The 22587-nt window shown below is 36.8% G+C and overlaps 1 protein-coding gene across 1 annotated transcript in view; it reads right to left on the minus strand.

Moving 5' to 3' along the window:
• bark (C-type lectin domain-containing protein bark beetle) overlaps window positions 1-22587 on the minus strand; it is a 126761-nt gene that overhangs the window by 15483 nt on the left and 88691 nt on the right. Inside the window, exons 6-9 of the mRNA XM_090376554.1 lie at window positions 22186-22450; window positions 12221-14653; window positions 8978-11467; window positions 5438-6128 (exon numbers count right to left, since the gene is read on the minus strand). Coding sequence (XP_090232680.1) covers window positions 5438-6128; window positions 8978-11467; window positions 12221-14653; window positions 22186-22450 — 5879 coding nt within the window. The remainder of the gene's footprint in view (window positions 1-5437; window positions 6129-8977; window positions 11468-12220; window positions 14654-22185; window positions 22451-22587) is intronic.

The raw sequence follows: 22587 nt of genomic DNA on the forward strand, positions 1-22587 counted from the left end.
ACCCTGAGAAAACTTGCACAACTCCTAAAATAATTCCCATTAGAAATATTTTTACTGAATTGTTAATAATACATACAATTTACGCAATGAGAATACAATCGGTTAGTAATGTTGTTTTTTTGTTTCTGCCAAAGCAAATCAGGTTTTGAGGTGTCAGTGTCATATTATTGTATCATTTTTGCCTGCTTCAATGGATGAAAAACCAGAGTTTCTGAAAGCAAAAACATTCGGCCGTTGTTTCATACCTATTAACTCCGCCATGTTGGGTAAAAAGGAACAAAAATTCCTCCCGTCGTCATGGGATCCCAATCTAGGTCTCTTTCCATGGTACAGAAAGACAGTGATTGCAACCATTGCTCTACCAGCGAGGTTAAAATTCGGTACTATATATGAATAAGCTGTGTTTTGACTAGTTAATATTTTCAACAGAGTATGAAACAGTCAACGTTTTAGTCACCCCAGCGTATTGACGCTATCAATATTTTAACCTATTGTAAAGTATGCATCAGTACTCCTCAAAATGTTCAAATGCTGGTTCCCAAACAAATTATGCTGGTAAAAAAAAACACGACTCCCACTAAGAAGGTCTGAGTGCTCATTTTTACATGGCAAGTGGGAATGGGAAGAACCTTTGTAGAAAAATGTCAAATTGCTAGGTTCAAAAAACTGATGGAGAAACGATATGCAATACTTACATTGCTTGCATTCCCCATGAAACTATGGTCAAAATGAAAGCAAAATAAAGGGAAATGAAAAGAAGAATGAGCGAATGAAACACTGAAAAGAGAACAGCAGTTCCAAGGGCAAAAACTACACTGTGATCTAATACAGTGGTTTTCAACTTTTTTTTAAAAACGGCACCCCTAAGTAATTTATTTTATTTTGCGGCACCCCTACTCAATTTTCTGCTTGCTAGATCCGATTCTCTCCCTCTGTGTGTATATACACTCATATATCTAATATTAAAAAATATGTATGTTATATGATAGTTATATTACAATAATATAATTATAAAAATTAAATTTCATAATACAAATTATATATATATACAGTATATAATAATTTTATCCTTTAATAAAACAGAGGTACTAATTAAAAAAGAGGTAGTAAACATCAATTATAGATCACCACAAAATTAAAAAGATACTGTACACCTTTTTATAATGAAATAAACATACAAATTTTAAAAAATAACGTTTATGTAACTTAAAACCAAATTACGTGGCACCCCTGGAATTCTGTTGCGGCACCCCGGTTGAAAACCACTGATCTAATAGGTTAAATAATAGATGATTTGCAGAGAACCAAAAATATTAATATTTAAACTAGTTCTAGATAATAGAAATTCCACCTGTTTTGTGAAAACCAAGAAAACAGTGAGATGGACTCTCCTTATCAGTATTGCTTTATGAGGATGTTAAACTTTGATTTCAATATCGGATGTTAAAATACGCTAGAAACAACTTGGTTATTCAAACTGCATAGATCATATGATAAGATTTTCTTGGTATGACCTAATAGAATTAGTATTTGAAGTGTAAGGAAAGAAACGTTATTTTAGATTAAATAGCAAAAAGAGAAGAGAAGAGAAAGTTTGTGCTGAAGAAGAGTAAGTTTCAATTGACGGATCTAGGGAAGGAACAGTCGGCAAACCAAAATAGGGGTAACACGATTCGTACCTAATACCGTTATTTATGTTAAGGTAAAGCAGAATGAAATTGTCAACACGTCAAAGTATCCTATATTATACAACAAGTTTGTTAGAATTCATATAAGGAACAAGAGACGACCATACTACTATGTCTCTTCATATACTAACAGAAACTTCCATCTATCGTGGTGAAAGTTGCTAGCTTGAATAAATTCAACGAAGACCTAGACAAATTATTGGAGGGAATGAATAGGTGAAATGGTAAGTGGCTTTTTTTTTTTTTCTTTTGGTGATGCTGTGTAAGCTTGCTTTCTTGCATCATCATTTGCCATTACTAATGCTAATGCTAAACAATAAAATTAACAAATTAGGTAACGTAAATACAAGTGAAAAGTAAACAGGTATTTTCATATAAATTAATTATTAAGATTATAACTTTATAGAACACTTAAAAAATTCAATAGTTTTAAGTCTCTCATATACCTTTTACTTAACAATACACGCAAAGCGTGTACGACTGTTCAAAGTTAACGATATTGCATTATAATCAACGAATTTCTTTTTTCTTTTTTTTTTTTCAGCCGAATTTCCATTTGTCAGATTTTACCGAAACTGCGAATAACTTGACAATTAGATCTAAAAGAACTAAATATAGAATTTCATGAAAATTCATCCGCTGGGATTCGAGTTGCTATGTAGAGGAGGCCTGTTACCTGCTCAACTCTGTCTTAATAACGGATACCTAACGTTGGATTCGAAACGTCGATAACATTGCAATATTATTTAGCACATTGACCATTTAAAATTGCATATAAAAACTGGAGTCAAGTACAGTATCACATTTTAAACAATATATTCAAGTATTCATTCCACGTAATTAATGCCTTTCACTTAGTAGCTTCAATTATGTTCTGTAAAAGTCGGTATAAAATGCAAATCAGTTTAAGCGATGAATTAAGTACCACTTTGAATTTTTTTTTTTTTTTTTTTTGTTGACAGTGAATACAATCCATCTATATAACCCGGAGCCGTTTTCTTTCGACAGTGAATGTGAACCGATCAGGCAGGAAGTGGTCTCAAATTGAAGATATTTCTTCCTAGGTGTGCACAAAGTTGTTAAAATTTAAAAATTCCGAATAGTTTTATTTTACGGGAAATGGCCAGTTTTGTACTACAAACGAGAATAGTTCAACATTCACTTCATAGATGGAGTCACAGGAGATGTTAACTGTTAAACAAACAGTTGTCTTAAGTTGATAAGACATTATTTTCTGATTAACAATTTGCACGTTCGCACAATCGTGTGCTTTGTTCTGAAAAAAAAAAATAAATAAATAAAATAATAATAATAATAAATAAATAAAATAATAATAATAAAACTATGCTACCAGTTACAATATTTCCGTAACGGGTACAGCTAGCTATAGCCATTGCGTACGACAGGCCTAATTGATTTGGTCTCAAATTGAAGATATTTCTTCCTAGGTGTGCAGAAACATGGAAAAATATAAAAATTCCAAATAATAAAAAATCATTGTTTTATTTTACAGAACGGGTCAATTTTCTCTACTAGCGCTGCCTACCTTAAAAGATAAATAAGAAATGAGAAAGGATTCGACGCATACCTGCTCACGATCAAACACGGACGACATTCCTTTGCTAGTAATAATTGAGTTTCTCTGACTGCTCACTACGGGTGATGGTAGATGGTTCTCTGTCTTCTAACTTCTCCACTAATGCTGGTGTTTCCTGAGGTTCAATTCTTTCTCCCATTCTTTTCCTCTTGTATATTAATCACTTTCTTCCCTTGACCAGAAATCCTATCCATAGTTTTCTGATGATAGCACATTGCATTCCACCTTTCAGTTTGAGAAACTTTGCCCTGCACAAACAGCTTCAACTTCTCGAATATCCACTACCAATTCCTTAAATGCTGATCTCCAGGTAATTCTCCAGTAGGGCAAAGATAACTTAGTTCATTAATCCTGCTAAAACTCAGTCCTGGCTTATTTACCGCAAAAATGGATTCTCCTGCTTATCTTCAATAATACTCAGATTTCTAGACAAGATCACTAATCTCTATTAGGTATTACCCTGATTTCTAACCTCTCTTGGCATGAGCACATCACAAATATTGCTTCCTCTGCTGCGAAAAACTGGCTTATCTCTTTTGCTCTTGGCTTATATCTTTGCTCTAGGCGTTACTTTTTTTTCAAACAGCTGTTCACTCCGTACAAATCGCAAGTCCATCCTACCATGGAATTGTTCCATATCTGGGGTGGTGTCCCCAAGGCCTCTCTTAGGCTTCTAGACTCCATTCAAAATAGGTCATTAATTAATCTAGTCAGTTAGATTAATTAATGACCCATCCCTAACAAAGTCTCTGCACGCTCTGTCTCATAGACGTTCTGTTTCTGCTGTATGCCTTTTATAAAGATACTTCCATGGACACTGTTCTTCTGAATTGGCTTCTATAATTCCTGTTCTCTCTTCCAAACCAGTCAGCATCCTTTTACTGTTCAAATGATGTTAATATCCACTCCTCTCCCCCCCCCCCCCCGTTCTCTAATTCAAAACGGCTGCACAATGTGTTCTGCAGTTACTACGCACACAGAACCAACTTTTCTTCTTCCTCAATTATCCCTTCAACTTTCGCTTACTGGGACAATCTTTCTTCATAGTATTTCCTGAAAATTACAATCTACAGAAATTCAAATGTAATATCAACAAGTAATTTCTTTCATCTTCTCAACTCAACCTTCAACCCATGCATACTACGTACTACAGGTTCTAATACCTCTCTTGCTTGGGGTTTTCATTAAAAAAAAAAAAAAAAAAAACTATTTTTACATTAAATGGGCTCCCAAAAAGTAATCCTGCTTAGAGTTACGAAAGTGCTAAATATAAGCCAATGTATGCTGCTGAAGAATGGATACATATATCTTCGTCAACAATCATTTCATTTCTGTACCAATCAAATATGTTGATTTTCCTTATTTTTCCCCCCTCTTTAAAAGCAGGTGTTAATATGTCACAAGTTTCTGCAGATTTTACAGAGCTGGACAGAGAACTTCATCATATCATCATATGTTAATGTATATATGGTGGCACCCGGGCAAACGTCCATCTCCACCCAATATCATATATCCAAAAAAAGGACAGAGAACTTCATAGTGACAGAACACTTCAATTACACTTAACAACGTGTAACTTCGGAGTGACATATCGAGCAGTATTGAAAGAAAAGAAATGATTCAGCAGATTGCATTCTATCGCCACTTAGCAGATGAATTTTATACTAAATGCGGTAGTGTCATCTTTCAGCAAGCCCGGAAAACCTTTTGGTTTTATTTAAAATCACTGCAGTTTTTAAATCTCTTGTTTAATCATTTCAGCAAATTAGGAACAACGAAATTTCAAATTAATGGAATAGCGAATTCCAATCTGTGATTACTGTTTGATTTTATTAAAAAAAAAAAAAAAAACAAACTTGAAACTGGTTAATTAAAACGTCGATAAAAAGTAGTATAATAGAACAATAGAATTCAAAAAAACTAAAAAAAAAAAAAAAAAATTAAATAAATAAAAAAAATCAACTCTTTAATTTATTATAGGTCAATCTTATTTGCCTAGAAATTATGTAACAAATAAAATCACGCATATGAAACCAGTGAAGTATTGCAGTGGAAGATTTGCTATTGGTCTGATTGTTTATTATAATCGGCTACTTTAGTATCAAACCACCCACACAATTAAAGATAATTGCAATGAAACATGTATACATACGTGGTCCTGTTGGTGGCTGCAAGTTCGAAATCATTCTCTGGATTCACGAGATAGTTCTCATTGTACTGCTGTCCAGGACTGTTGGCAAGAATGGTACTTCGGTCGTCAGAATGAGTTGCCATGTTTTGACTGAACCAATTATAGCTACACACTTGATACGACACTGGCACCCGTTCAAATCCTTGAACCTTCAACAGATGTTCACCGGTGTTGTTATAGGCGAGGTTTAAGGTGAAATTTGAAACAACTCGTGCAAAAACAATGGTGTTCCGCCAAGGAGCCACGTTCCTGGTGAAGTAATTGCGGAATATTTTGATGAACTGATAAGTCCCTGAGGTTGAACGGTGGATTAGCAGCGCTTCATGATTGTAATTTTCTGCAAACAAGTTATTTGTTATAATTCCAGTCAGGTGAGCAAGCGATGTTGGTGAATCGACGTAGATATGAAGGCCACCCTGGTTGCGTAATAGGAGATTGTTATAGAAATATAAATACGGTGCGTTCTGGATGTCCAGCAGTATCCCGTTATTTGTAGTGGTGAAGTTACCAAATAGTTGTCGGCCATTTCCTTCGATTCTGTTGTAGCTGAAAGCAATCCTAGGCGTTATCTCTCCAGCGCTGCGATAGACAACACCCGCCCGCTGGTTCTCAGAGACATCAGATAAAGAAATGTTATGTTCCCGATCTCGATCTAAAGAGAAAAAAAAAAAAAAAAAAAGGGAAAAGGATTCAGTGAATACGCTGTACAATACATGTATACACAAATTTAGAGTAAAGCTAGAATACACTATAAGCTATTACTTCGTTTTCTGAAATGACAAAAAAGAAAGGGTTTGATTTCGTGACAAATTCAATAGTACAGAAATAATTAAAAATAAAAGAATATAAAAAAATAAAAGAATATGACCAAATTTATGGTCTTATTTTGCGACGGTGTTCTTGTGGTTTTTGTCTGGATATAAAAATTTACTAAATTAGTTGTCTGAAAAAGCTATCCATTTCTGTCCTAGCGGGTGAATGCATGAAATTCCATAAATAAATAAAGTATTTTTTTTTTTTTACGAATCGAACACAGATCATCCTGCAAATGAAATTTAGATTAAAGAAAGTAAAAGGGAAAAAGAATGCTGCATATTTTGAAATTTCGTTGAGAGAGAGAGAGAGAGAGAGAGAGAGAGAGAGAGAGATATTGCAGCAGAATCGCTTGAAACTTCCTTCTGCACGCTCAACATCAAGTTTATCTAATTAAGGTGCGAATGTTGGTGCATAAAATTTAGTGTTTTATGCCAATACAGTAATCGAAAGAATGAAGGCAACTTAATTTATACTTCCCATGTACTAGCGCTTCATTCATACAAGGAACTAAATGTCACAGGTGCGAATCTGTGACGTTTCTTTCTCTTATTAATAGCATATTAGAGTGAAAGGTCAGTTGATGCATTCCTTTCTCCAAACCAGCTGCAAGTGGCATCACGATAACTAGCCACGTCATAAAAACTGCATTTTTCATCATGCTACCAATTGTCATCTGCGAGCGTGATGGAGCACTTATGCTGAAACAGCTATAAAACGGTGAACACCTTTTAAATAAATAGCAGATAATTCTCTTTTGAGATCTGTTTATTTGAAAGTAGTGAGACCGAGAAACTTACTATACAGACAACTTTGTGTGACAGAACTAAGCCCAGGTGAAAAGACTTTTTCGGCTGGCAAAAGGCCAGAAATATTAAAAAGGCAGTGTCGTTCTGTTATTCTTAATAATTTCTTAATTAAATATATAATAATTAAATAATAATTAATATATTCTTAATTAAATCTATTAGTTATTAGCTGCGATATACTGAGAGAAAGTGAATTTCTTGTTGAAACTTGTATAAAATGAAAATGTCCAGGGTGTAGTCAAGAGTGGCCGAAAATGTCACAAAAATATAGCCAGATGTTGTATGGCTATATTTTTGATTTTTAAAATTTTGCTATTTTTTTTCATTTATTTTTTAGGCGAAAGGGAAAGAATAATAAAATTAGCTTTTTTTTTTTGTTGTTTTTACGAAACATTACATTTAAGGATTTTAACCTAATGTCAAAATGTGTTGGGCATTAATTAAGCTACTCAATTCCCCATCGAACAAAGTGAATTTAGGTCTGCAGAGACTTAATTCACATTACTTTTTTTAATGACTTGGATTTATTTATCAATGACTTTATTTATTTGTCAATGATTGACAATAAGCATGGGTTGTCATTAATTGGTGTATAAAGTTAGATGTTATAAAGCACATCACCTCGAACATAAAAATTATTGAAACTAATTAAGAAGTTTAAATTAATCAAATGAAAATTAGGTTTTTTTTTAATAATGGCACTCTATTTTTCAAAATAAAATCACCATCTCAGTTTAGGGCACTGATCCCATCTGTAGTTGTTCTCGGCGTAACCCTAATGATCACCCCCTTTTTTTTTTCTCCCCTCAGTTGACACAGAAGCTCAATTTGACGATTCGTGCGCCATACTGCGAAGTGGTGCAGCCCAGTTGGCTGTACCACTTCTCCACATGAAATTGCAAAACAGCAGTTCTTGTGAGACAAAATATATCATGGGCACAACGTCCCAATGTTTCAAAGCCCCGAATTTCATCGGTGGCGATGATGTTAATATCCGCTTCCCCCCCCCCACGTTATCTAATTAAAAATGGCTGCACAATGTGTTCTGCAGTTACTACGCAGTTCAAGAAGACATTTTTTCCCCTCTTCAAATCGCGTTAGGTGCGAAAGCATAATTCCATTCACAAACCTTTCTGTTCATCGTTGAGACACTTGGAAACCTACTGCACGCACGTAAGATCTTCCTCGGCGTTGCCGCTTGGTCGGCATACATCGTTGTCTGCCACTCGCTTAAAGAGGTCTGGGTTCGATTCTCATGGACGACTGAGGGAATTTCTAAAATCAAAGTATGCTATCTCAGGGGGAAGGAGTGGGGTTTTTCTGTTTGAGTTATACTGGGTTTTGCAGCCCATACAAATCGGTCCGTAAACACTAAATACACGATATGGATATGAGTAGCAAGCTCGGGTTAATACAATGTAATTCGAATTTGTGCTGCACTCTGCATGCATAATAGTAGGCAGACTAGTTCCAGCTGCCTAGTTGTACACTGAGATGCTCTGATGATATAACGTCGTACACTGAGATGCTCTGATGATATAACTGCGTGAGGTTGCCCTGGGCGAGGATCATTTTTAGCTAATCTTACATTAATCGCTTGTTTTATGCGTTATTTCATTGCAAGACATTAGCCTTTTTTATCGCAATGGACCAGCTTTTTTTTTTTGGACAAAAAAAAAGGGAACTACACAAATACTCACAATACTATCAGTATATATATTTTTAAATATAATGATTATATTGAGTTTTGAGTTTCAAGTTAATATTTTTATTAGAATTTAGCACTTTCACTGTCCTTTTCAGCTAAGAAATTTGAGTCAATGTGGAAATATATAACATGTATTTTTGTCCATATGCATACACAAATAATAAAACTTACTTATATAGAAGGAAATTGGAACGGTTACCACTTCAGCAATGAAACCATAGATTCCGCTCCCTCCAGATGTGTGCAGCTGGACACTCAGTGTGCTGTAGGTAGACGTATGGAACCTCGTCTTTGGAGAACTTTTAGTTTCGTAATTAGTGCTTAGAACTGCTAGAAGAGGTGCGGTGTTATTAAAAATATCGCCGTCATAAATGCGGATGGCATCTGGCTGGGCGGTGAGACCCGTACTGTTAAACAAGTGAAACTGCAGAAGTCGAAATCCAACCTGCTTTACATGGTGGCGACTGCTAAAAATTTTGACGCAGTCAACTGGTCGATTGTCATACTTGTAATAAACCAATAGTCGCTCTGCCACCACCAGTTCTTTGTTGGTGTTGCATATATCCACCATTCCAAATACGTTGTACGGTAGCTCCACTCGGGTCAGGGGAACGAAAGATAGGTCGGCGTTGTTTGAAGATTCTCCATTCAGCACCATTATACTGATTCCCACATCCATGTTCTGTTTTACAGAGAGATGGCTGAAATACAAGTTTCCCGTTGGAGAGACTATCTGGATCCCGTGAGAGGCACTTTGGTACACGCTCACCTCCTCTAAACGGACATTTCGAAAAACGGATTGGATTGCGGCACTTTTCTCGCCGTGTAAGACTCCTGCTCCTATTACGTTGACGTGTCTCAAAACGGACAGTGGAGTGTCCGAGTATCCCAGAGTGGGTCCTTGAATTGCTTCCCTCCTAATTTCAAAGTTAGCAATGGAAAACCGAATTCCTCCCCAATGTTCCTCTTCTTTATTTAAAACCTCTTCCCCGCAATTGATGTAAACGAAGTCGTCTGTATGCGAACATGAGAAATCGTGTTCTAAGTAACCGTTCAACCGGTAGTCGCAGTTGCTCAAACTGGCTTCTCTTCCCGAGCATTCTACAGGATGTGGCCATGATCTGATTCGATTAATCTGATTGATGCCGATGTCCAGTCTTGGTCCTCGTTGCACATCCGTGTTCAACACGCCATATTTCAACTCTCTGCACACCACTTGAGCATTTCTCTCTGTAAATCGGGAATCACAAACAGGAATCCACTGCGAGGTAGTGGAATTTAATATTTCAAGAAACCCATCTTTTCTTTCTTCTTCACACGCCTCAGTAACACACAGGCGGACAGATGGATTGGAAGAGTCTCTACGGAAGCGAAACGTGGATTCCTCTATTTTCATTGGCCTCATGGTGATAGGCTTATTTGTGTCTCCCAGAGCAATGAGATCTCCCAGAACTAAAATGCCAACGCTGGGGAAGAATTCCAACACAACACCCGGTTCTAGAGTTAGAACAGTATTCGGTAGAACGGTGACGTCTGTTTTTATGATATATGGTTCATTTTGAGCTTTCAATGTACGGGATTTATGTAGCCTTCCGCCCAGATGATTTTCTGAATCAGGAGACCATTCATCTACATGTCCTGAACTCGCAGCATCTATACTTTCTGATTGAAGATATGGAATGAACTGAGCTACTGCAAAACTATTCCAGTCATCAAAATCAAATATTCGCTCTTTAATTTCAGAAACTTCGTCCGTATTCCACCAGTTTTCGGTAACATTAATCGTATTTTCTAGCGCTCCAGTTAGCACTCCAGCAAGTAATTCAAACTGCATATTTGGATTAGAAAGAATGTTCCGAGTGATGTTCACCTGTTGAATGCCTCTCAGTGAGATAGTGTACGTATCCGGCTCGTAGTTCTGCTCATCACTGTGGTTTCCCGCTCTGTTGTTCTTTACAACGTTTTTCCGAAAGTTGGCGTCCACAACTCCAAACTTATCAGCATGACTCTGAAGCTCGAACTCCACTACGAAATGTCCAAAGTTCAATTCCATTATATTATCTTCGATTAACATCTCCTTTTCCATGCCGGCGATCCTAATTAGTCCAAGACTGCATTGGTTGTTGGTAAATTTGTTACGGGTTATATTTATCCTGGCAAAATGGCCATCCAAAGAAAACTCAAAATGTTCATTCATGTCAAATATCGTATCCTGAACCACAACAGTATGAGTATAATTCTCGTTATAATGCCAGACATAGGGAAGGCGAATATTTAACCCTCCCCGATGGTTACTGTTAAAAGTCCCATTAACAAGGGTCCAATGGAAGAGATTATTAGAGTTCCTAATGTCTCTACTGTATTGCACAATTCCTAATCCATTTCTTTCGATAAGATTGTTGGAAAGAGTGTAGCCGATTTCTGCCAGACTGGAGTTTTTATGATCCCAGAAAGGTGTCCAGACATAAAGAGCTTCTTCTTTATTATTGGTGATGTAGTTGTTCTTGATAGAAATAGTTTCATTCGCATATCTGTGGTAGAATTCATGACTAGCATTGGCAGAATTGTAGTGACGAACAGAAATGCCTTTACCGCAAGAATTAACTCTATTCAACTCGATCCTTAATGTAGGGAAATTCGCCTTCTGATCCTTTCTGTTTTCTGAAAATAAAATAAAATATATGGGAGAGTAATTATTATGCAAAAGTAAATATAAAATTTAAGTTTCATCACAAGTCTTTATATTATTCAAGTGATTATTAATTTACGTTAGTAGGTCATTGATTTGAATTTAATTGAGATTTAAAAGCATGGACGGAGGGGAAAAATAGCAAAAAAAAAATTAATTTAAAATTTAAATTTAATTACAATAAGGGGAATCTAATAACGTTGAATTCTTGAGGATATTAGGTAAGGAAAGATATCAAGATGACGTATTTCGCAGTAGGTTACAATCAGAGCCGTCTTTGTAATGTTTAATAGTTTCCAAATTTTAATACTTAAAATAAATAAAAAAACGAGAATGATTATTTTTTTTTTTTGTACTTTGCTGAAAAAGTTATGAGCCCATTACATTATCATCTAAATTTGTTTTCTTAAATTATACGAAACAGAATGAAAAACATCCTGATAATTTTTTTTTGTTGTTGTAAAGTGCTAGGACATTACAGTTTTTTAATTCCAAAATTTATTAATGCACAGTTATTGCAATTGAGAGAGAGAGAGAGAGAGAGAGAGAGAAATTGATTGTTAATTTTGATATACTGAAATTAATACGAATGATGCAGACTTAATGCTGGTAATAATCAAAATTACGCGTTTGTTAATATAAAAAAAAAGAAAGAAAGAAAGAAAAAGAGCATCTGTAAATTACACATAATCAGGAGCTGTTAACAATATACTATTGGGCCTTACCTGCCACTGAGATCAAATAGAAAATGGCTTCTCCATCGGGGAAACTACCGGTTGTGTACTTCACTGTCATTCTGGATCCTAAACTCCGCAGAGGAAAGGAGGATAAATTCTTGCGTAAGTCCAGATATTCCGTGTCATCAAGAGGTGGTAACGACACCAGCATATTCTCGGTGGACTTTGCACTAAAAGGATTGAGTACCATCATTCCGATTCTCCAGCCTGCTTCTGTGGTGATGTTAAATCTCTGCTCTCCCTGCCTTGCATAGATATCGAATGTCATATATTTTCGGTCGCGTGCTTTCAGATGGATATTTTGACCAGATGGAATGGTAATAAAATTTTGTGCGTCTTTCTTGTTAATCCAGCTAACCAGTTCTTCTTGTTCTTCTCGCGAGAAGAGGGGATTGTAGTGAATGCCACTGCCTGCATTGCCCTCAAGGTAGCAATTTATAATGTCCAAGCCTTGAGAACGGGTCACTATACCATGAACTTTATTGTTTACGAACCTGCTTAAAGTAATCTTCGGGTTCTGAACAAAAAAGTCACTCCACATTACTCCAAGGCCAGAATCCGCACTTTCTTTGACTAGCAAATTTTCTATGATGTGACGATTGAAGTCGACCTGCACCGCGGATTTGAAACTGTGCGTGCTGTAATCTAGCAGTCCACCACCTTCCACGTCTGTAAACCTCATCACGCTATCTTCTGCTCCCATTCCCAGGCGTATGCCGGCCCATGACGGCCGATAACACCTAATTCCAACCTCCATATTGCACGAGTTCTCAAAATCGCCACTTCTTTCCGCTGTGCACTCTGTAATGTCGGAATCCCACTCGGTGCACTGAACATTCGAAAGGATTACTTTCTCGGTTGTCTCACTGCGCATAAATTGAGATTTTTCGAGGATCCAGTCTTCAGGATGAAGTGCAAGACCAAGTTGATGACACACTACAGCAGCATCCATCATATCCCATCCATAATCGCAAACTGTACCCCATTTGTTTCCAATTCTCACTTCTAATTTCCCTTCGGTCCCATTCGACAGTTTAACAGTAGAGGATCTGATGTTTGCCTCTCTTCTCAACATGGAAAACTTAACTTTCGAAAACTGTTCTCCTTCACTAAGCAAATATCCTTGAACCATCATTCCAATAGATTTTTCAAACTTCAGCGTCACTCCGGGATGGATTATAAGTCTTCCTCCAGGCCTAACATAAATATCTCGACGAACGACATAATCAGCCTTCTCAAGGGAAACAGGTCCGGCAACTTCTCCTCCTATTTCGCCTTCTCGGATGAAGAAAGGCAGCATTTTATCTCTTTCGTTGTTGTCCGAAACAGCTCGATCAGTATCCAAGTTTGAAGGATGAAGAATAAACCTAAGAAATTCTACCTGAGCGAGATTGTAACGATCCTTTCTATCAAAGATACGCTCGTACACTTTAGTTGCATTTGTTTGTGCCCAGTAATTCATGGAAGCATTGATAATCCTGTGTTGTTCCTGCAGATGGGTTCCCAACTCATAACTAGATTCAGAGTTATTGAAAAAGTTTCTGTACACGTGAGCATTATCAGTAGATAACACAACTACCGCAGCTACACGGGATCTAGGAAGAAGAGAAGGAAACAGTTCGGTTACTCGATTTTCGAATAGCCAGTTCTTTGAGAATAAAAGATATTGATTCCTCGTTCCTTGAACTAGCCCGACGTTCACCACAAATGGCCCCGAGTTTTTCTGAAATGTGTTATGTCTCACGTACACGTTTGCTGGAATGACGTGGAATTCTGGGAGGTTAGGGCTGGAAATGTATAAAACTCCCTGAGAGTATAAAGTAAACGTGTTGTGTTCAATCTTCGCTCGAATGTGAAACGCAGGAGAAAGACGAAGTGCTAGTCTTCGACTGTCTTTAAAAGTATTGTGGGTGAGGAGCAAAGTCGCGGCTCCCGCTTGTTGTTTCCAGCATGAAGAAAAAATCACCGCGTCTTCTCCGTTGCTATAGAAACTGTTCATGCTGATATTCCAAAAGGAATCGTGGCGACAGTTATTCCCGATGAAAATTCCCTGAAGACCATTGTGGCTGAAAGTGGAATTGGCTATATGTGTAGTGAAGTTAAAGCCAGTCTTAAGTGAAGTTTCGTTGAACCACGTGGCTATGCCTCTACCACTGTTATTCAAGAAGTACGAGTGTTGACAGGACGTGAAGCCACCGGCGAAAGACACATTTAGGCCATCTCCAGAGTTATCGCTAATTATGCTGTTATTAACAATCACATCCCCACTCCCGCCAAGCACGTGCACCCCTGCTACGTGGCTACTATAAGAAATTGTGGTGTTGCTGATGGAAACTCCAGCCCGTTGGTTTTCAAGCGCCAGGCCTCTTCCATTATTCTCAGTAATGACGCAGTCAGTAAGAACGATATCGTATGCTTTACCTGAAAACAGAACAAGCCATTGGTTAGGAACACTTCAAATATGCTGAAAACTATAAAGACTAGTCAAAGAAACAACGTACGATATACAAGTATTTTCTGATGCACATTAAGAAATAGAATAGGCAGGCCAAAGCTGTTATCACATGGGAGCCAGGAAAACGAAAGTTGGAAATAAGCGCAAAAAGAAAGAACAAAAGTTTACACATTACAAGTGAGACCTGCGCAGCCGCAATTCAGTAAAAACGACATAATCAAGTGACTTTCAGGAGCTTCCCCAAGCCATTGTTTATTATGAATGGAACCGGGGCTATGTACATATACACTATAAAGAAACACGCATTATACCTGCGTATTTTTCAATGCAGTTGACGTTGTTTTTACCCGTGGTCTGCGCAAACGCTGCAGCAATGTTCTTAATCTAATAAAAATCGATAGAAATTGTTTAAGGCTGTTTCTCGTGATTAGGTGGTTCCTTTCGACTTATTAAATTAAATGATGACTGTTAAAAATTATGATTGCCTTTAACACAATGATGCTCTATCAGGTCAGCAAAATGGCCAAACTGGCCACAGAATGCACTAACATCTTGTGCCTTTAGTTGCTTTTGAGCAAAAAACAAACAACCCCATCAGGTTCGATTTGGCATCGAGCCGTAAGAATGGCAAATCATCTTGACAAAGAACATAGCTAAATTGCTATGGAACATTTTTGAACATCTGAGGACGCAAGTTCAGCAAATCTCCGATGTCTATCACTATTTGATAGCTAATGTGCCACTGCTTCCGTCTTTTGATTATAGTCAAAGGTGAAACATGTCTTGCCAGAAAATTGATTTAAGAGTTGTTAAGTACTCACCCTGTATTTTTGTTTACTTTCCCAATTCTTGGGAGGCGTGCAGTGGGAGAGCGTGGATTATATAGAAGGATTTAACTGTCATATAGATATTCGGAATGTGGTCAGTACAGCTGACAGGAAAGAGGATTATTCAATAAGTTCAAATCATGATCACGAAGCAACAACTGTTACTCATCAGAGAACTGAAACTGCTGGCTCTTGCCCAAATGGTCCAGGAGAAAATTCCACGAGCATTAAAGAAAGATGAAATAATTTGAAATGGCCTCCTTGTCGACAGGTACAGGTGCGTGGACGTACGAAAACGTTGAGATTCAGCATTAGAAAGGTATCAAACTAAAACATTATTACAATCGGGATTAAATTAGTAATAGTGAGATGTATCTCGTCGTTTATGTATTTTGCGTCCAGCAGAATTTGAATGGCCATGAGTAGAATTTGAACGCCATAATCTTAATTACACAAAATAGAACAAATTTCCCTTATGTCTGATATACTGGGCACTGCCTTTAAACAAATAGCATCGCTAGATTTCAAATTTCATAACGTAGGTATAAACGTCAGTTTAAAATACATTTAAATTTCTCTCGTGCAAAACTTATTGCAACTTTCAATCTGTGATAGTGATTCATCCCTTGTATATCTGGAGGACAGCCAGATGCAAACTAAAATAAGCTCAACCAAAGTTAAAGAAATGGGTAAAAAAAAGGAAGAAAAAAGAATACTAATGGCAAAGTAGGCCACCACCGATATAACAAAATGATAGAAATATAACAAAAAGAAAGAAAAACAGAACCCGTTGAAAATAAGATAAGAATTTTTGTTAATTATATCTAAAAACGGGAAAGATGGAACTTTGAATGCCTGAACTGAAATCCTAAGTCTTTATATATAACTGGTTAGCCTCCAACGGAATATATATTATATATTCCCAGGAAGAGATCAAGAACTGAAAACTGTAATAATCAGTATTACACAAAGAGAGATGTAAATATATCTAAAAAAAAAATTAAAATCACTGAAAGGCTAGTCGATAATTATAGGTTAATATAATCCTCAGCGTTTGAACTTCATTTCGTAGTGCATACTTTGCCATATTACATATTTCATGAATTGTTGTCATGATTGTTGTCAAACAGTAAACCCAATCTATACCAACTGTACTGAGGCTACAACAGGTCACAAAGTATCATTTACAAATTTGAATTTAAGAATTGCATCGTGATAATCATGCAATATGGCTACTACATGCAGTATTGTAACTCACTCTGAAATTCTAGTTGAAGCCTACAACTACAAAACATCACATGGTCTGAGGAGGCACACTTTACCCAAGTGGTGTGATCAGAACGAGCAAGGGTGTCAATCTAACACAAAAGGAAACACAATTTAATGAAGTTTCTGACCAACTTTACTGTTTGTCCATTTTGCTTGGAAGGGCGAAGTCCAGCTACTGAGGATTCATATCTGGTGCCTGCACAGCTGGGGATTATGTTGCCTTGAATCTGCTCTAAAGGTATAATTATGAATGCATTTTTATGCAAGATGGATCATTGCTCGACATTGCTCTAGATATGTTTAGGAACTCTGACGTTCTGATAACGAATTCTGAGCGATGATCGCATCGCTCTCATAATTCATTGAGATTTTTAGCTTTATGTATTTCTAAAATCTATTTCTAAAATAATGGCTCTCGCTGAGTCCCACCTCACTGGTGGAACTAAAAGCATTCATTATTTCAAATACATATATATATACACAGTTATGCCCAGTTAATTTATTAAAGTACAAATAAAATAAAATATAAGTACAAAATTCAGTAGCTTTCGGAACACGTGTCCCTTTATCAACTGACAAATTTGAATACATTACAAGCAAAGTGTGGCACGTTACTCATGCGTCATTGTTGTAGCACGGACCAGTGTTGCCATTTTAGCGGTTTTCCCGCTAGATTTAGCGGAATTGCTTCAGGTTTAGCGGATAAAAATATGAAATAGCGGATAGCGGATTTTTTAGCGGGAAGAGTATAAATGTTTAGCATTTTATGTATTTTGGCAATGTAACATTTATATTAAGAAATATTAAATTAATTGTTTAATTAATTATTTAATTAACAATAAAAATAATTCATAATTGAAATAGTAGGGATATCATATTTCATAGTTTTTTTTTTTATAAAGCGAAGAATCGGTTTTATATTATTCTGGATTTCCCTGAGGAGAACCCCCAACAATTTTACGTAGTTACGCTCGCGGTCAAACGACCTGATCATTGGGTCATGGCTTTAAATTGTTGAATCAAATCTAAAAATGTGGAAAAAATTCTAATGACGCCTTTTTTTGAAACAGCGAAGGAATGGCATTCGATAATTTTTCTTCGTCGTATTTGTTTGGCTTCCAAGAAATGCGATCCGAATTACCGACATCTCTTTCAACGTTTCTAATAACCACAGAGCAATAAGTAATAAGAGTAATAAGTAATAATTATTTCTAATAACCACAGTGTAATAATATCTTAGTATAGTCAGTCCTCGTATAGCACGATAGTTGTATTCCTAGAAACCCTCGTGCAATGCAAAATCGTGCGTTTAGTAAATCCACCAGCCGACAAAATCAATTCAAATATTTATACAGGGCCATAAACGATGGTGCAGATCTGAAAAAGATAGTGCATTCGTGTCAAACAAGGTGGTTATCCATTGAAGTTGCTATAACAAGAATTTTAGAACAGTATATTGAATTAAAAGCCCATTTTGAAATAACTCGTTTGACTGACAAATGTTATACTGCAGAACTTCTTTATTCAATGTTCAAAGATGAAAGTAATTTAGCATATCTTTTATTTTAAAACCTATCTTATCTGAAGTACAAAGAGTAAACAAATCTTTTGAATCAAATACTGCCGATCCTACATTATTACTACATGATTTAAACATGCTATTGTCGATGATTGCCAATAAAATGGTTTTACCAAATACATATATTGAAAGGATAGAAGAGGACATTAATAATTATTTAGACCCTAAGCCATATTTAGGTTACCAATTTGAAAGAAAAATAAATGAATTAATAATGAATAAACTTATCACAACAACAACAGATGAAATGGCAATAAGAGAGAGAGAGAGATGCCGTAATTTCTTGATTGATTTGTGTTAACAATTAAAACAACGCCTTCCGGACAACATAAAAGAATTAGAAAAAATGTCATTAATCTCAATTAACAATATATTAAAGCAACAAAAAGAACCACTGATAAATTTATTACAAAATTTAAAATTGTCTGAAGTAGAAACTGAAAAAATTGAGCAACAGTATACTCAGCATGAATTGTTGAGGAGGCTGCCATCCTGCAGTGGGTTGATAATGGCTGCACTTTACTTTTACTTTTTTTATATAAACATTACTCTCGTTAAATGGGAAAACATCAACAATACAATGAAGTTTTACTCAGAAGTTTCGAAATATCGAGATGCAAGCGGTAAAAATCCATTTAAAGAAATTAGCGAATTTGCATTGGGTATTTTAATTTTGCCATTATCCAATGCAGATGTGGAAAGAATATTCAGCAACTTAAATCTAGTAAAAAACAAAACACGCAACAGAATGAGTGTTGGCACGGTTAATGCAATCTTATCAGTACGATACGGGCTCAAAAGAGTTGAAAAGTGTTGTAAAAATTATGTTTTACCTGAAGAAGTGCTTCGCAAAATAGGTACACAAGAAGCATGTGATGAGGCGGTATTGAATTTCGAAATTTAGATTTTTAGATATTGATTTTATATTAAAAACAGAAAAATAAATAACTATTTATATGTACTATTTGTTTGTTTTTATTCACTACAAAGTACAAACAAATGAAAATTTAAAAAATTTGGCGGGTCAAGTGCTAAAAATAGCGGATTTTGAGTATGCGGCTAGCGGGAAATATTATTAAGAGTTGGCAACACTGGCACGGACGTGTGCTGCCTTACGCCAGTGATCATCCATCAATAAAACGGTTGTCTCTAGGATGGGATGTATACGCATGCCTTTCTGGCGATTTAATGCCTTAGGGTTGTTTAGTGACTCTAGCCATAGGCGGTGGCGAAAGTGTCGCGCGTGGTCCACTATCTCAAAGTCGCGCTTGGGGTCAAGATCGTGGTTGGTAGCCGAAAAATGTTCTGCGAGCACGGACTGGTCAGTTTCGGCAAGCCGGATTGCTCTGTCGTGTTCCGTAAGGCGATCCTGGAGACGTCTCGATGTCTCACCTACGTAGCAACTGTTACAGGCCCTACAGGTGATACGGTACACTACATTGCTGCGTAAGACAGGTGTGACAGGGGTCTTCACACTGGAGACAAGTGAACGTAGGCTCTTACCGGGTAATTGCACACATTTGATGTTGTAACTTCTCAGGATCTTCGAGATACGTCCTGACACTCCTGGATAGTACGGAATGTAGGCAGACGATATGCCGACTTGCTTCGGAGGTCTTGGGTTGGAAGTAAGTTCTTCTGCCTGTAACAAGCATCTGTTAAGTACATGGGATGGATAACCGCATCTGGTTTTAGGTCCGCCTTCACACGGGAGATCTCGTTACGTCTAATTGTGTCGGTGCTGGAATGGCTCCAGGCCCTGGAGAATAGGGTGCGGGCAGTGCTATTGACTGTATAACTGTGTATATATATATGTATTTGAAACTATGGACCCCAGTACTCCAGGCCCATTTGTCACCATTCATTATTTGTAAATTCTCAGCGTTCTTTTTGCCGTTTCTGACGTAGTTTTTCGTTCTCACGAAACGATAAAATTTAATGGTAGTCGGAGTGTAAAGATGGCTACTAGTAGTGATATGAAGAATTTTATTTTCGGCTAATCCTCATTCCTAATTGGCTGCAATTTCCACATACTATATACTCCCTACTCCTAAACATTTTTGAATACTTACTAGCACTAGAAAAGTAAATAAATTTGTTATTCTTGGAATCATAATTCGGAATTTCTTTCTTAATGCAATGTACATACAGGGGAGGAAAAAAATAATGGAACACCTGATGATGTGAATGTAGTAGTTTTTGTAATGACTGTATTACGTGTTTATGAACATGCAGTGATGTTTTTCGTTGTTGTTGTTGTTGTTGCAAGTAGCACTGTGAAGGAAAGACGATAAAAGCTGATGATTATTTAGAGGTGATATAAAAAGGTTCATGAAGAAAATGACAGACCTGTCTAAATTCCAAAGAGGTCAAATTGTTGGTCACATTTCGCACTAAAACTGCTGATTTGTTTAATGCATCCGAAACAACTGTATCGAAAGCGATGTCTGCATTCACCAAGCATGAAAAAACAAAATCTAATAGGACGAATTGTGGCAGAAAGTCGAAGCTGACTGAAAGCGATTACCGGACACTGAAAAGGACTGTAGCCCGAAAAATATAAAACTAATGCCTAAAAAATAACTTCAGAATTTAAAGTCTCAGCAATCCAGTTTCTACCAAAATAGTTAGGCAATAACTTCACAAAGGTGAAATTTATGCCAGAGCCCCTACTGCCAAGTCACTTTGCCAGAAAGAAGATGCAATGATGTAATGAGCACAAAAACTGATCACTTGATGACATGTCATGACACTGGAAGCATGTCATATTTTCAGACGAATCATCATTCACACTTTTACAACATCAGGGAGAGGTTACGTTTGGTAAATGCCAAAGGAAGCACATAATCCTGACTGTCTGGAGTCAAGCATGGAGGAGGAGGATTAACAGTGGTTTGGGCAGCAATATCTTGGTATTCTTTGGGTCCTATCATCCACCCTGAATTGGCGAATTACTACCATTGATTTTTCGAGTGACCAGGTTCAACCCATGCTACAAAAATTATTTCCCACAAACAATGGCACCTTTCAAGATGATAATGCTCCACTATACACAACATAATATACGCAGCCAGATGAATGTGCCCAATCTTGGTTTGAGGAGAATGACACTGAAGCTAAGCATCTCCCATAGCCTGCACAATCACCAGACTTAAAAATGTTATTTAGCTATTGCAAGCATATTTGGAGAGGAGAGGAGAGTGAAAAGCAGATTTATTCCAACTCAAGGAGCTTGAAATGTTCTTCCACTGAATAGTCCAATATTCCTGTTAAGACACTGCAAGATTAATTTAATCTATTCCTCGTAAAATGCAAGCTGTTTTAAAAGCAAATGGTGGCCCGAAACCATATTAGTGCATACCTGTAACTCTATTCGCAGGTGTTTCCCTTATTTTGCCCACCCTCTGTATTTAACTCACGCTATCCGTATTTGTAAACTTCAAATGAACATTCCAGTAACAAGGAGGGCGAGGTCTAACAGCATTGTGTTTACCAATGATGTCGGAAGAATTTAAGTGATAAGAAAAATACAAATTTATATAATATAAATAAAAAATTTAAGCGATAAGAAAAATGTACAGACCTTAAAAACATTTTATGGCCCAAGTGGCAACTTCGGGTTAAGGTGCGAGTAATAAGTTTTTCTAACAATTTTGGCCAGCTGTCTCCTCTCCCAGCACATCAGGCTTTGTTAGTTAAAGCAAGAAGAAGAAGAAGACAATCTTAAAATCGGATATTGTGCACAGTGTATAGTCAAGGCAGTATTTATTAACTTATGAATATTCGGCAGGAACGACAACAGAGAAATTATGGCCGTACTTACCAATACTGGCCGTCACTTCTATTGTAAACACAACATTCTTGTGAACAGCTGGGAGGAACTTGATGAGGACCGAATCGCGGGTAATGCTAACACTTTGTGGCCGGGTGTCATTGAGCACTGGGAAAGCTGCCAAGATATGGTTGTTAGACGAACGCCCATCGAAAACTTGGATGATGCCCGCCTTGGAAGGGTCGTCCTCTTCACTTATCATGGTTCGGAAATGGACAGTGAGGGTCTGCTCAGGCGCATTTTTTACTTCAAAAAGCTAAAAATAAACAAAGGAAAAAAAACATTAATCAAATTCACTTAAAAACTTAACTAAAAATTACCAGAAAAACAATACGCACTCACACTCGCGACTTTAAAGTAGAAAAGAAATAAATGCGAGTATTCTTTCACTGC

Source organism: Mastigoproctus giganteus, chromosome 6 (genome assembly GCF_048544385.1).
Source record: "Mastigoproctus giganteus isolate SK-2022 chromosome 6, ASM4854438v1, whole genome shotgun sequence".
Taxonomy (NCBI): Eukaryota; Metazoa; Arthropoda; class Arachnida; order Uropygi; family Thelyphonidae; genus Mastigoproctus; species Mastigoproctus giganteus.